The sequence below is a fragment of the Bos mutus genome, chromosome 5, assembly GCF_027580195.1.
Source record: "Bos mutus isolate GX-2022 chromosome 5, NWIPB_WYAK_1.1, whole genome shotgun sequence".
NCBI classification, from domain to species: Eukaryota; Metazoa; Chordata; class Mammalia; order Artiodactyla; family Bovidae; genus Bos; species Bos mutus.
The window spans coordinates 81,465,767-81,482,870 of NC_091621.1; the positions used below are offsets into that span (position 1 = coordinate 81,465,767).

The 17,104-nt window shown below is 35.0% G+C and overlaps 1 protein-coding gene across 4 annotated transcripts in view; it reads right to left on the bottom strand.

Moving 5' to 3' along the window:
• Positions 1-2,234: 2,234 nt before the first annotated feature.
• Positions 2,235-17,104, bottom strand: part of LMO3 (LIM domain only 3) — a 62,809-nt gene continuing 47,939 nt past the window's right edge. For all 4 annotated transcript variants that reach the window (XM_070371154.1, XM_005907440.2, XM_070371155.1 and 1 more), the window contains 2 exons: positions 15,803-15,928; positions 2,235-5,150 (listed from right to left, as the gene is read on the bottom strand). In XM_070371154.1, coding sequence (XP_070227255.1) covers positions 5,045-5,150; positions 15,803-15,928 — 232 coding nt within the window. In that variant the 3' untranslated portion in view covers positions 2,235-5,044. The remainder of the gene's footprint in view (positions 5,151-15,802; positions 15,929-17,104) is intronic.

Sequence of the window (17,104 nt, forward strand, 5' to 3'; positions counted from 1 at the left end):
TATTAGACACTACTGATAATGAGGCATATAATATTATGTGTTAAAAATGAACTGTTTTCTTTTATGTGATTTAAAGTCTTTTGCAGAAACAGGGTTAAAAAAGACTTGTGTCATCTATTACCTGAATGCCTCTTGCTCCTATTTTTCTTTGTATTGTGTCCATTAAATCTGGTATAGTTAACAATGACCACCTTGCCAATAAAGCCAAAATATCTGCTATGCCAATTTCATGAGTATTCAGCTCCTCAGCCCAGAATACCCATTGTGTAAAAAGTGCAATGAATTCTAATTCACTTTTGATTGCAATGATCTGAACTAAACACGAAACCTAGCTGATCCAAGAGGACTTGCGCTTTACAGTGTAGAGCATTATGTTGATTGGCATGCTCTGAACAGGAATATCTTTGAATTTCCTTTTCAGGAAACAGAATTCTTTTAATTAACAACATTTTTAAAAATTTCAGTATGTGTAATTGTTAACACCTGCTATGTGTTGCCAACAGATGTTTCTTTCTTACCTAAGGGAACTGTTATAATTATTCTATAAGCTTAGTGAAATGGCATTTACTATGATAGTTGGAAAACTTTAGTTGGTGACTTTGTAATATTTGGCTTTTCTTTTAATCTTGTTCCCTATTACTGCCAGTCCCCACACACCCTACCCAGCCTGGGTCCCCAAAGGCAAAAATGTCCTTTTTTTGGGGAGGGGGGTTGCTGAATGTTTCAAAACTGGTCATGCATATTTTAGTGGTTGTGAGTTTTCTGACATTATGTGCATCCTAAAACACTGTAAAACTGTACTTATGTTTTAGCAGCTAATCCACAGTGTTCAACATGAAAGTTTTACAACTTGATTGTAAATATAAAAATATACTGTTTAGAAAGGTAATGATACTCTTCCAGTAACTTGGCTTCAAAAGAAGCTACAAGCAAAAAATGAGATTTTTCTTGATTTTTTTTTCAATGATGTATATTGTTTTATTTGTAGTAGACTTTCAGAATTCTTCATTTATGATACTAATCACACAATTACCTACAGGCATGTGTTAAATATGACCCTAGTTTCAGTCAAATAATAGGCCAATTGCAAACAATGAATGGAGGCAGCTCCATTTATAATGGCTGTTTCAACAGAGCGCTATTGTCATCATAGTGATCTGAGGGTGACTCATTAATTAATTGATGTTCTTTTTTATTATGTGCTATTGAGTTAATGAGTAATTTGTGTGAAATAATTCTCTGAACACATTGATTACTTGAGATATTTTCTGGGGCTTTCGTTATCAATGACATGCTGAATAGGTAGAAGATGGTATGTGCTTTTCTGTGCTCATTGCTCCTAGGTTTGAGATAAGGACAAATCAGTGCTAACACTCCCTAAGGTGGTGGAACGTAGGAAGTATCCTAAGGCAACCCTCAGGAGGTTGAGGACCCAGGGCAAGACATGTCGCATAGTAGGTACTCAATTAATGTCACGTGAAAAAATGGCTGTATTAAAGCTTTGCTCCCATTTACCTTGCCTTGCATTAAAATCACATTTAGGAAGTATCTGTAATGGCATTTTTAAAGAAAAAGTAATAATCAAAGGGCTTTTGCTAAAACTGTATTCAGCGTTAATGGTCTATTACAATAAACATGCAGATTGTTTTCCTAACATAGTTAACACTAAATATGTTTGGCCTGTATCATTTTATGAAATTGTTTAAGTGGCTAGTCAGAGAGTGGTTTGCCTCAAGTGACAGTTAAAAGGAAACCACTTGTGAATGGTGTGTTTGACTACAGATGTAATTTTCAGCACCTTGGTTCAGAGAAGGTAAAACATTTCTTCCTTGAAGAGGTAGGATTTAGTTGAGTTCTGTGTTTTAATTCATTATGCAGGAGCGAGGAAATCTGAAATTTAGTCTGACAAGAGCAACATGGTTGCTTTCAGAAAGATCACTTAAAATTTGTATAAACGTACAAATTTATACCCACCAATTGCTACCTTCATTTTGACAGTTTTATTTTCCACACAGAAGTAAATAGCAATAAACTACCTGGATTGGAGATCCTGCATATGACATTTGGAGAAAGCATTTGGGGTACTTTTTTCTGCTTCTGATCTATTAATACCTTTTGAAAGTAAATGTCCTTATACATTTTTATTCCTTTTGCATACTATGCTTTCTAGATGTCATCTTAGACTTTTGCCAATTAAGTGCAATCAAATAGTGTGATGCCCCTTTTATTTAAAAAAAATCCAAATATAAAAAAGTGAATGAAAGAAGCCAGCAGATATTTATTAAGCAAGATGGAAGTGAAATTACAAACACAGGTCAGCTTTTCAACTCAGCCAGCACTCTGGTGGGTGGAGGAGCTTGGTCCTTCATCACAGTCAGCCTACACGAGATGCAGGTAGGCAGCTTCCGCTGCTTGAGGAAACCAAACTCCATCGGAGGTGTCTTACTGGAGCCTTCAGACAATAAGCTAAATGACGTCAGGGTTACACAACACAAAGAGGAAAGTTGACAACAGTTCAGGGACTCTGAGGAGTCAAGACAATAAGCTTAGTACTTCAGGTCAAAAATGCTACTATTTTCAGGCAATTAGCTGTCAGATGGCCTATTTCTATCTTGTTCCACCATCTTATGGAGATTAAAGATAATCTAAAGAGATTAAGGCCTTAATCTTTAATCCAGGTGAGTCATTTTGTTTATAGAAAAAGCATAAGAATGAATTCCCAAAGGATTAAGCAAAAGAAAAGGCAGTAAAAACCTTGTTTGGTCTTTGGGTGGCAGGAATAAAGGAACAGCGTCAAGAAGCTGAGAGAAGTTTGTTCCCAATTTACAAGTATTTTGACATATTGATAAACATATGCAAAATCATTTAAATATAAAAAAGATCATTTGCAAAAAGATACTGACAATTCGAATTTTACATTCACATGAATTTCAAACAACTCTTAATGGGGACTAGGAGGGCTGCTTTAGTAAAACCACTTGTCACATATTTCCCCCACCTTCCTCCCATTTGTTCAGTTTTGTTTTTTTGGTTTTGGCTATGCAAGTCTTTCCATGAAACAAATGTAAGTTTCTAAGGCTAAAATAATAATTTTGTGGACCGCATACTGCTATTCTTGAAATATCTCTGGGGTATATCTCAAATTTGGAAGACACATGACTTGAACACTCTTAACCATGAATCCTTTGTAAAAATACATACCGTTCACTTTTCACATAACCATCTTCCTAAAAATGAGAGGCAATATCCAGATCCACACGCATGTTCGTAGTAAAGCTTTGTTTTAAAACAACTCAAATCCACACCAGAGTTATTTTCAGTTTAATATTTTGGCCCCAAATCAAGAATTCAGGTATCACATTTAATTTTCATCTGCAGTGCATATTCGGCAGGACAAAGCAGGGATGCAACTAACACTGGGAAATATTGTTTCCTATACAAGTGATCAATATATATATAAAAAAAGAGAAAGCCCAAAGAACTAAAATTTGCTCTAGTAAAATATGCTTCATTGTGCCTGTTGTGGAATTAGGTCTGTTGAATAGTTTGAATACAGGGAGCAGAAGCAAAGAAGCAAAGTGTGAACAACCCAGAAGAAGGGAACACAGTCTCATCTTTATTTCCTTAATTGTAATTTAAATAATCAGTCTCCATAATTTTTCTTTCTAGAAAGCTTTCTTCTTTATCAGCTATCATGTAGGTAAGGGAATAATTTTTCACCTTTCAAAAATGGAATGACAGATTTCAGCCTAAGTGTGATCAATTCTGAATGGTAATTACTTAGAGAAAGCAACGAAGAGTAAGACACATCAAACTTTGAAAGTGTTCACTTTGGAACATTAAAATAAGTGGCAGGTAAATACAGAAAAATATATAATCACCAGTTCTCAGCTTTTTATCAATCCCTTTGTTTCTCTTCTTCTAGAAGATTCTGTGAGCACTATGTTGCTCTGATCAAAAGTGACTTCAATCCTCAAATATCATCATAGCTTCAGTGTGCATTATCATGATTTCAGTAGATTCACACTCAAAACCTTTTAGTGCCAGAAATGTTTCAAGCCATAATGTTATTATACCCTTAGCTCTTATGGAGAGGTCTGGGCAAAATTTGCACAAGAAATTTATCATTTTAAGATTATCTCATAATTGCAGTAACACTTTTTAAAAGTAACCCTTTGGAAAATTTTTAAATGATACCCAAAGGCACTAGTTCACATAGGGGTGAATGGCGCTGAAGGAAACAAAACAAAGCCATTGACTAGGTAAAGAGCACAAAAAAGGATATTAAAAGGAAAACTGTTAAGCTTTAAAGTTATTCTAAAAATGGCACTTTTCACGTTGGTAAAAAATGAAAGTGCTTTAAGATGAAATTCTTATGCATTATTTTAAAGCTGATCTTTAACCCCCTGAAAATAGGGGGTTATAAATGAGAACACTGATAAAGACTCTAAATCATAGCGGCAATAATAGTGGATGTTGCTAAAATGCTTTGTGTGTCTTTCTTTTTCTGTATTTTTAATGATGATAGACGTGTTTAATCTATACGTATCATTAGTGAGATTTGATCTTCAGTTCTTTACTAGAAAGTTACAGCTCATTTAAAATAGCTGGTAGATACAGAAAGCATAAATATACAGTAAGTTTAAACACTGATTGTACTAAATGCAACAATACAAAGAAGCAAACAGAACACAAATGGTAACACAATAAAACTGTATTACATTTGTGCTTCAAATATTACAATACATTATATACAATAGTCCAAAATAAACATCTCATGCCAAGTGACACAAAAAAACGAATAGCAAGCAAAAAAATCCAGCAATATGTACATTACTTTTTTCTTTAATAATAAACATTCAACTCTGAACTGGGGCAATTTCACTACATACAGATGCAGTCCGCCTTTTATTCCATAACCATCCTGCTTTCCTATATCTACCCTATTCAGTTGGTTCCCGTGTCAATTCATATATACACGTGGAGCAAAAAAAAGATAAAAGAATGTAGTGCTTTGTATTCTTAATGGGGTGATGTTGATAGATCAGCGAACCTGGGGTGCATAACCTTCTTTCATTAAACCTTCCTCGTAGTCCGTCTGGCAAAGGATCATGTTATTCTTTAGGAAAAATTTATCTCCAACACAAAATCTGAAAATATTTATAAAAATAAAATGGTTAAGATGACTTCATTCAGATCTCTAATTTTGAAGATTTCTTTTCCTAATCATCATTTCATATGGTAATTCCCTGAGTCTGAAAGTTTGGCTTAGAAAGTTGCCTTTATTGTCAAAATTAAACCATCCAGGTCATTTAATAAAACACTGCACACAAAATTTAAGATCCTACTTTTATACATAAAAATCATAAGAACATTGAGGAAAACACCTTGAGCAGCAAAGGTCATATTTTTTTCATATATTGGAAAGAAAAAAAAGAACTAACGTGTATTTACACTCATTAATACAGGAGACCTGGGTTTGATCCCTGGATCAGGAAGATACCCTGGAGAAGAGAATGGCTACCCACTCCAGTATTCTTACCTGGAGAATCCCACAGACAGAGGAGCCTGGTGGGCTACAGCATACGGGGTCGCAAAGAGTCGGACATGACTAGGCAACTAACACACACATAAAAGAAAGAATGATAATATTTCATGGCAGTGATTATGGAAGCTTTCATCACTGCCCATTTATCCACCTTATTAAAAAAAAGTAAAAACATTAAAATGAATCAAATGATTAGGGAATAGCCAATTTTAGAGCTTCTCATTTAAAGCTTCCTTTTATTTCCTGTTATTAAAATGTGATTAAATTCTGGTAATTTGGAAGTGATTGTTCTGAACTGAAAGCTGTTTTAGCATCAGACTTAGATGCTGGGCCATGGTGCTTTGTTTGTGGCAAGTTCACTAACTATGAAATAGTAAGTGGACTTCTTAGGGCACTTCCAATTAGACCTAAAGGAGTAACCTGATGAACTTAATACTGATGTGATAAATAAACTAGTCTCTAGTAGTTAATTATAAATTTTATTCTATAAAGCATTGTTTAATGTGCAAGATCATAATGTTTTTAATAAGTGCTCTTTTTGTATAATTTCCCAGTGGTGACACTTTGGACACAATTAAGGTCAGAAATAAATGCCCGTGCTGTTTCCGGTACATTTAACAATAAAGTAACTCTAAGGCGATCTGTATATATTTTTAATTGCAACAATTTAACCTTCAAACAGCAGTGTCTGGTAGAGTTGACCCAGTAAAACTACTTGTAATTGTACAAGTTGACCTCACTGACCTTTGATAGTGGTCTCTCTTTATCAGATAGTCAATTTCAAATGATGTTCAGGCAGAAATCTTAGTGGATAGATTAAATTGTGTCGTGAAAGCCACACTTTAATGTTTTGTGAAGTTGAAGGTTTAAATGAGGAGCAGTTGGGCTGATTTACATTTGCAAAGATTGGAATGCTAGACAAACAGTGAACCTATTTATTTTCCAACTGGGTAGCTTTGGAAATTTATCCTTATTCTAGCTAAGTAGATAGAGGGGAAAATAGTGTAATAAAAAAAGTAGATTGAAAAGAATTAGCTTTCCTCTTAAAGGAAGATTGGTCTGTTTATTTGTGGAATTTACTTTTTTTTCCCCAGGATTACTGCCTGCTGATGATGCTGATTGAAAGTACAGACTATGCCCTGATCTTGAAATCCTGCAGTTGTTTGTGGTCAAGGCTATTGGATACAATGGACATTCAAGTCTGGACTTCAAGTATATCTTCTTTTTATTAGTTGCAAACTATAAACATGAAATATTGTGCTTAAAAAGTGGTGTTTGGATAAACCAGTTTTTGTAGATTATCCTGATCATTAGGCTATGTTGAATAAAAGGAAATATTTCTTTTGTTGGGCAGGCCTAAATAGCCAAATTAGATACTTTTCTTTTATGTGAGATTATATAAAATAACATGCAGAATACATTTAATTACTGTTCAAATTTTTCACTTTATATTAATGATGAAATTAATTTGAATTAACTAATTAATAAACTATCACATCAAAAATAATTTTAATAAAATATTCTTGTGTTCCAGCTGATGTTATTGAATCTTATCTTTTCCTAAAAACCAACTAAACTAGAAATACTTTTTCAACTCTGTACTGTCTAAAATTATGCTTTAATTTTTAAAATAAGTCTCCAAATTCTATTGCTGTCAAATAAAAATGTCGTTTTAAAAATATTTTATTTTGCCATGTTGTGTCATGCCATTCTTACCTTCAGGGGCCTTGAAATGTAGGTAATTTTATTTGTAGATTAATAAAGTCAGAGTAATTATATCAACAAAAGCACTGAACCGAGAGCCTGGGGATTTGGTACTGAGTGCTGTGGTTCTCACCTACCCAATGCAAGATATAGGATGTATTTCATACTTTCTCTGAGTCATTTCTCTGTGGGTAAGGTGAAACAGTTACATCAATGAATGGTTCTGTTCAGTTCAGTTGCTCAGTCGTGTCCAGCTCTTTGCGACCCCGTGGACAGCAGCATGCCAGGCCTCCCTGTCCATCACCAGCTCAGTAGAAATGGTACAGTAAGAAGTATATTAAAGGCAGAGAGACATTTGCAATGGATTGAGTTCAAATCCCAGTCTTCTACTCACGATTTTAAAAATGAAACTTCAGGATTTTTGTTTTCAACATCAGTAACTTTTGTAAGTTGATAGTAAAGAGTAGAGAAATACAGTATGCAAAGCCTTCTCTCAATGTTTGGAACGTAGGTAATTAAAATAGACACCTCTTGTAAAGTACTTACCATGTACTAAGGCTGAACATGTATATATAGTCATTGCATTTATTCCTTAAATCCAACCGATAAAATATTAACATTGTCCTTTTCAGATGAAAAACCTAATGCTTTCTCCAGAATTTTTAAAACCTGCTCAATGTTCCATAGCTAGAACATGTATGGTAGAGGAATGAAAAGCACCCTGATCTCTTTGGATTCAAGATTCAAGTTTTTATTATTCACAATTGCCAAGATATGGAAACACTTCAATGTCCATCAACAGAGGAATGGATAAAGAAGATATGGTACGTGTACACACACACACACACACACTCTCTCTCTCTCTCTTCTCTGGAATGCTACTCAGCCATAAAGAAGAATGACATAATGCCATTTGCATCGACATGGAGTGACCTAGAGATTATCATACTAAGTGACTTAAGTCAGGCAAAGAAAGACAAATATCATATGATATCACTTACACGTGGAATCTCAACTATGACACAATAAACATCTACAAAACAGAAACAGAATAATAAAGTATGGACTTGTGGTTGCCAATCTTAAAATAATCTTTAAAGAAGAGTGCCTATCATTCAGTGAGATATAAATGGAATTCATCTAAAACATTCCTTCCTGAAATATGTTGTTACTAATATGTTGTCAACTGGATAAAGTACATTTTATGTGTGTATCAATTTATACTTAAAGGTCAAAATGAAACAGAACACAGGTGAGGAATGTCACACACATAAAACTTAAAACAGCCTTGAAAGCTTTGGTTAAGAGCTGATTATGATTGCTTTGCAACAAGAGCTAATATCCTCCTTTAAAATGTTCTATACACAAACATGACAAAATTAGAGAAACAGCAACACAGCAGCTATCAGACATCTAACAAAATGATCTACAACTGTGATTTTGTAAGAACGGCTTATTTCCAATGTTCTATAACCAGATCCTAATGCGATTTAGCATTTGCAGAAAAACATTATAAAAATAGTGATGGCCAGAGGATGTTGAATGTATGTATATTAACAGGTCAGGCTAAAATTCTTGAAAATAAACATATTCTTTTTTATAATCTAACCCTAACTGCTTGTGATACAGTCAGTTCAATTAATTCCAGCATCATTAAAAAATATGTTAAGGAATAAAAAAATGTCCAATCAGTTTATTAAACCGTCTAATCTTAATGTTTAAGAATTAATCATAGAATTAATTACCTGGTATTTTGGAGTAACTATAGTTAAATTCATATGGTCTTAGATACTAGAAAAGTACAGACAATAAGTATAATTAAGAAATTATCCCTATAAAATGTGGGGCTTAGAGTGGTTTTGAACAGGTTATCAAATGCCTCTGCAAGGAAGCCTTCATTTGTGACATCCTTTCTGAGAATGAAAATGTTAACCTAGTCATCTTACTTCCCTAAGATGAGTGACTGTCAATTATAATTAATTTCCATTTCCACAGCACTTTGGAAAGAAAGGGAATCTAGTCCATATCTACAATATTTCTACTGTCCTATTTAGCATACCTCTGCTACTAAAAGTGGAGATTTTGATACTGTACTTCAGTAAGAAGTGGAAGTTATACACTCATTGTACACTTGTGAACAAATTTACTGTCTTTTCCCAATGACAGCATAGTTGTCATCACACAGAAACAATCTTCTCTGTACCAAACTACACTACCCGTATCCCAAATCCTGCTATAAATTATTTAATATCTACCTCACTTAACTCCACTCTATCTACTCACATTTATATCCACTTACCCCTAGACAGGAGCTTCCCTTGTAGCTCAGATGGTAAAGAATCCGCCTGCAATGTGGGAGACCTGGGTTCAATTCCTGGGTTTGGAAGATCCCTTGGAAAAGGGAAAGACTACCCACTCCAGTATTCTGGCCTGGAGAATTTCATGGACTGTATAGTCCATGGGGTCGCAAAGAGTCGGACATGACTGAGCGACTTTCACCCATGGACAGAGGAGCCTGGCAGGCTGCAGTCCATGGGGTCGCAAGAGTCAGATGCGACTTAGTGACTAAACCACCAGTACAGTCAGCAAAGAAAATACCCACCTTGAAACAGGCCAGGGTCCTCATACTGGATCTGAGTCCAGAGACTAAAAACCAGACTTTCTTGGTTCAAATTTTGAATCTACCTTTTTCTATCTGTGCAATCTTGGGCAAGTTATTTAAATGCTCTATACTTTCATTTCCTCATCTGTTAAATGAGGCTAATCATAGTGACTACTTCTGGGTTATTTTGAGTACTAAATGAGCTGCTGCTGCTGCTGCTGCTGCTATGTCGCTTCAGTCGTGTCCCACTCTTAGCGACCCCATGGACTGCAGCCCACCAGGCTCCTCCGCCCATGGGATTTTCCAGGCAAGAGTACTGGAATGCGGTGTCATTGCCTTCTCCGACTAAATGAGCTAGCACATGTAAAACAAAACAATGTCTGATCAGCACTGTATGAGAATTTGCTACCATTATTATTTGCTACTGACAGTCTTCTCCTCTTTGCTTAGCTGTTCCCTACTCAGGGATATTTCTCCTTTTTTTCTACCTACTTACTAGAAATTCTTTTTTTGGGGGAAATATGGGAATAGGTGAGTAAGAGGTACAAACTATTAGGTATAAAATAAGCTACTAGGATATACTTTACAACATGAGGAACATAGACAATATTTTATAATAATTTTAAATGGAGTATGACCTTTAAAATTGTGGATCACGATATTGGAGCTTCCTCGGCGACTCCATAATAAAGAACCCGTGTGCCAATGCAGGAGACACAATTCAATCCCTGGGTCGGGAGGATCCCCTGGAGAAGGGCATGACAACCCATTCTAGTATTCTTGCTTGGAATACACTGTGGACAGATAAGCCTGGCAGGCTACAGTCCATGGAGTCACAAAAAGAGTCAGACACAATTGAAGCAACTGATCACACACTATATTGTACACCTGTAACTTACATACTATTACACAGAAACTATATGACTTAGCACGCACATACTTCAATAAATGAATAAAGACTTTTTAGTTTCCGTTCCTTCGGTAAGTATTCCCTGACCCCATCAACTCATTCTGATCTTTTCCAAAGCACTTACTTTTTGGTGTATCATTTACTGTGGCATTTCAAATTCTCTCATGAATGTGTAACAGATTTCCCACTCAGAGTGGTAGTGCTGAGGTAAATGACCATGAGTTAAATTTTGTTTGAACCCTTTGAAATACCACCATAAACTATACTACCACTTGAAGTGGGTGTTCCATAAACGTTGGTAAAGACAGACTTATTCTAGAACTGAATACTTCAAATAACAGAGCTCTTTTTGATGAATAATTTAAATTTGGATTCATGTTGACTTTAGTTCACTGACTTCTTACCTTCACAATTTCCTCTCTCTGTTCCCTACTCCTCCATATCCTCACCAAACTACTCCACAACTACCCATCTCTGAGCCTCTGTTCATTTCCAGAACACATTCCATGGGTTCACACCTCCATGTCTTGCCTCTGCTCCATCTATCTGCAAAACCCTTTCCTCACTGCACCAAGGCTGTGTCACCTCCCCAGACACACTTCCTACACCTTAAGCAGTCTTAGAGAATCCTTTAAAATCCAGCACATCAACCCTTTGATGCTTTCATAAGAAGGACATAAGGGACAGACCTCTCTTCCCTCAGTATAGATCTGCTTTGTATATTTAGTAAACAGATATTTACACTCTTCTCTTCTGTGATTCTTTGATCTCCAGTCTGTTCTATAGTTCTGAACACCTCTAAGACAGAAACTAGAATTTATTCACCTGTTTCCACAGAGCCTAGCACAGTGCTTTTTTTTTTTTTTCAAATGTCACACAGTTATATATATTTGAGGCCATTTCATTACAAACGAGCACTTTTTTCTCATCTCTTATAAAACCATCACTTAGCTTTCTAGAATGTTCCGGGCGGGGGGGGGTACTCATCTTTAAGAAATTAACCAGAATTTCCCAATTCTGAATAAGATTACAGTTATCATACAAGGTGCTCAAAATAATCTTCTTCTGGTCCTTTCAAAATAGATATATTTTTAGATATTTTAAAATTCAGATTCACACATTTTTAGCCATGAAGTGAAGAAGTGTTGGTCACTCAGTTGTGCCCGACTCTTTGCAACCCCATGGACTGTAGCCCTCCAGGCTCCTCTGTCCATGGGATTCTCCAGGCAAGAATGTTGGAGTGGGTAGCCATTCCTTTTCCAGGGGATCTTCCCAACCCAGGGATTGAATATGGGTCACCTATATTGCAGGTGGATTCTTTACCATCTGAGCCCCAGGGGAAAAAGAGCTAAAAAGCCCATTTTTAGCCATACCCTTTTACTTGAAGGACAGAGAAGACCACCAATCCTGAAAGTTCACTGTTACTACTACCTTATTCAAAAATGTCATTTATTTATTTATATTTGGCCATGCAGCATGTGCTATTTTAGCTCCCCGACCACAGATGGAACCCACACCCTCTGCAGGGGAAGTGCAGAGTTGTAACCACTTGACCACCAGGGAAGTCCTTTTACTATCTTTTTTAGACATTCAGCAATGCTTTATATCTTACTGATACTTTGATTTAAAAGTTAAGATGAAATGGCTTGCTAAATGATTGTTCTTATTGTTGTTCCGTCTCTGAGTTATGTCCGACTCTTCTGTGACCCCATAGACTGTAGCCCACCAGGCTCCTCTGTCCATGGGATTCTCCAGGCAAGAATACTGGAGTGGGCTGCTAATTCCTTCTCCAGGGGATCTTCCCAACCCAGGGATCGAACCCATGTCTCCTGCACTGGCCAGCGGATTCTTTACCACTGAGCCAGCAGGGACTCCCACTGCTAAATAATACTCATAAGCATTTATAATATCACAATTTCAGCATCAAGAAAGTTTGCTTAAGGGAAAGTGCCTATAAATTACCCATTGGTTTTGTGTGTCCCTTGAAAAGGTGTAGTACTGGGACAATGATTCGGCTACTATGAGTACAGGCTCCTGTGGTGAATGGCTTTACTGGGGAGATTTCCCCAAGCAAACATCAATGTAAAAGGAGAGTCTCCTGTACTGAAAACCTTCTGGATTCAGAGTAACACAATTCGTCTGCTTTGCTTGACTGATGAAGATTAGCTGACTTCTTGCATTAAAGGAGTTTGTCTTGTAGGGATGGAAGTGACAAGACAATAACTAAGTGCTAATTGTGCATAGCCAGCACTAAAGATATGCAGTCCCATTATGGCATGTAATAAATGAAGCGCACACAGAAATATATTAGGTACTTTAATAATGATACTAGAACAGTATTTTGCAGCAATAAGAAGGTGAACAGTTTTAGAGTCAAAATTTAGGAGTATTTGTCTTACTTGACTGAGTTCCACTGAGAAGACAAACTTAATTGTGAATGCAACTTTTTATTTCAATGGTGAAATAAAATTGATATACGATTTGTAAATAGCATTAACAACCTACAATTACTTTGCATCATAATAGAATTTAGGCTGGGCTTAGCATTTGAATGATGTTTTAATTTTCTGTGTAGAACATGGATAAAATAGGTAAGTCTGCCTTAATAGAAAAATGGATGAAAGGAATAAACAGGCAGTTTCTTAATAGAAAAAATATCAAAGGGCCACTAGTAATCAAATAAATGCTAATTAAAAATGATAATAAGATGTCATCTTTCACCCTCAAGGTGACAAGGATATCTTTAAAAATAATAATTCCCAGTGTTAGAACTTCTATAAGGGAATGCATTATTTTTTCATTTCTGGAGTAAGGATAATTGGTATAATTTTTCTGGAGAGCATTTTGGCACTATATAACATAAACCTTAAACTGTTATATGCTTTGATTAACCATGTGCTTGCGAATTTAGCTTGACACAGATTTGAGTATTTGTTTATAAAGTCCATATTAAATTGATGATACTGATAATACAAAAACCAGAAGATAAAACCTACACATCTGATGATAAAAGACTGATTTAACAATATATGAGGCTCTATCCATAAAGCTGAACACAAGAAAGTTAAACTATCATAAAATAATTTTTAAAGGCAGGTAAAAAGGCTCACTATATTAATGAAAAAGTACAAGTATCAAATATTGGGATTCTTCCTTGCTACTTTCCTTTAAGATGTTTAAGTGCGGGTATAATATAAAGCATATGTTATGTATCACTTGTCATATGTACATAGAAAAATGTATGACAGGCTACACACCAAACATTGAAATAATTTCTTTCAGAGTAGTGAGACATGGGACAATGTTATTTTACATCTTTATTTTCTAAATTTTCCATTATTAATCTATAACATTCTATAAGTAGAAAAGCAGTAAATATTAGAGCTATAGAAGATACCTCTATTGTTAGTAAATGTTTAGTGGATCAATTTGATAAGTAAACAAAAAAATTCTAAATTTAGTATTAATACACCTTTAAGACATACATATGCAAGGTAATGAATCTGTAAGGATGTGCGGGTATTTGTATTTTTGTATTCCTATCTTTATAATAAAAATATGTACATATGCCAATTTATTTTTGGCTAAATGTCACTATAGACTGAATCAACCTACTATGATTCCAAACATCTACTGGGAAGAATCAAGATGCTGCAGGGTAACTTCTTGAATTATTTCCTGGGTCAATTATACATCGTGAAGTATATCGGGCAACATTCTGAACATCTACATTTAGCAAGAGATATCTCGTGTAAAAACCAAGTTAGTGAAATATTATATGGTTAAAAATAAATCATAGATATCAAGGTAAAAACTAATTTTTGAGAACCTATTATATTCCTCGTATTTATAAGTTTTTTTCATTTAATTTTTAAAATCTGCAGGATAGGCGTTATTGTCTGCATTTTAAGGATGCACAAACCAAACTCAGAGAAATTAAGAAACAAACTCAAGCCTGCACAGCCAGTACATGGTGGGGTTGAAATCTGAATCCAGTTATTACTGTAAACACTTGTTCTTTCCACTATTCTACAGCACCTCATAAGAAGATACTGCATTGAAACAAGGCCAATTACAGTAACTGAGAACTGGACAAAACTAACTGAATATTACATTCAGGTTTTTTTCACCCACGTGCTGAATTTATTTTCATTAAACTCCATCAAGCACAGTAATTTTTGAAATGTATTTTGATGATGTATCTTTTAATATTCTAGTATCCTCTGCATTTATCACATAAAACAGGTATCATAGTATATAGCTCCGACTAGAAATAAAAGTTATACTTTTCACTTTAGAAAAAATGGAATGAAATCGTAACACTTTGAGATGAAAGAGTTCTCTGAAATGGACAAATCTAACTCTATTTTGTTATAAAGGAAAAAACTAGGGTCCAGAGGACTAAAATGGTTGGTTTATGCTCATATACCTTGCTAGGGAGAGTCCAGACTGGAATTTAGGTTTCTAGATCCCCTCTGTAACATTCTTTCCATCCTTCAATGCTGCTTCTCCGATACTGATAACTATATCCAACCTAGTTCCCAAAGAGCTTTGAAGCAACTTTAAAAGTACATATACAACAAGTTTAAAATTCAAGATAAGAAATCAAGAGATAGAGCAACTGTATACAAGGAAAATAAGATGAATACACACTGCTTGCCACAAATTTCTGTATGTTTTCCTTTGAAAATGTGTTTGCTCAAGTAGTAAAGATATTTTAAATTTACTTTTTAAAAGAAAAACAAGAGAAAAGAATGAATAAGAAGAGAAAGTTTTCTATAAAGTTTTCATACACTTAAGTTTTCATCTCCTATCATATCCTGTTCTATGATGCAGTTCTTTGAGGGACAGAAGGATAATGAAACCTTTCTCCTTCTCAGTGATGTGTTTCTGGCCTTGAATGAGTTGTTGCAGAAAACAAAAATGCTGAGATAAGTTGCTTTAAGTAAAGGGTACTAAAATAATTCCCACCATTAAACACATAGCCAGCAAAGGGAGATTTACCATTTTTTTAGAAGCCAGAATGAACTGTGCTTACCTCTGATTACAAAGCTGACATGCAAAGCAGTCGAGGTGGTAAACATTGTCCTTAGCGCGCATCACCATCTCAAAGGCAGGGATGAGCTTACTACAAGCAGCACAGTTTCCTGTTACTCCGAAGAGCCTAGAACAATAAACATTTTTTTTTCAGACTCTTCCAGGGAAATCTGATTTGGTGACCAGAAAAGATGCTAATAATACCTTGTAAAACTATCAATACACAAGTCCTACGTGTATACATAAATATTCTTCAGTGATACATACTCAGTTGACCTTTCTTGATGAAAATCACATCTTGTTTGAGAAGAAAAGGAAAAGACAAATACATTAGGAAGCTTACAGAACTGCACCGAACAGAAGTTAACAGGGGTGAATTCACAGCAAAAACCTTCTACTTGTTAGAATATAAAATATAAAAGCAATATAACTTTGATCTCAATGCCTCCTATTAAATATTTTCGTTGGAAAAGAAACCCATTTGAATGACTCACTATTTTCTGATACCTAGTTACTAAAAGCTTTGCCATTATTATTAAGGAACGTTTACGAACAAGCCCTTAAATAGTCAAAAAACATTAGCGTTGCATGCACCCTGTGGCCCTATACCATGGTTATAGCTATGATTATGTTATTCAGGTAGCATATTAAAGTAAATGAGGCTGTAAACTATAAATAGCTAGACCAGGACTTGAAATATACTGTAAGAGCTACTGGAATTGTCTGGGAAAAAAGATATTTATTAAAAAAAACCCACAAACCTATTTGCTGTATTCCTGACAATAGTTATTGTAATGACCTAAAAAAACAGTACAAAATAAAATGTCTCTATAGTTTAATAATGGCAGGAAATAAAATATTTTATCCATTCGCACTGGCAATATTTAAACCAAATTTCTTTAAAGTTGTTAATGGTGGTGAAGTTATTATGAATAATATTCCATGCATACAAGCTAATGCACTTTTTAACTAGGAAGCAAACTAGATGAAAAACACCACGTCTGCCAGTTTTCTTTTTTCTCCAGCATCAGGCTGACAGGAGAAAAATATAATGGCTCTCATGGGAAAGACCAAATTAAAAGCAGTTCTAAACTAATGAATTCAAAGGTGCTACGGAGAAAACTCGTTTTAGTTATAAAAGTGTACTTTAAAATATCTTAGCCTTTCATTTTACTGAATTTAAGGATTATGTACAAATGTGCTGAAGTTTCTCTTCTTATTACTTTCTATATACTCCAAAGATAGGTCTTTGCTTAAGGCATACATATTCATTTTCAAGTTTATAACTATCTCCTCTTACCAG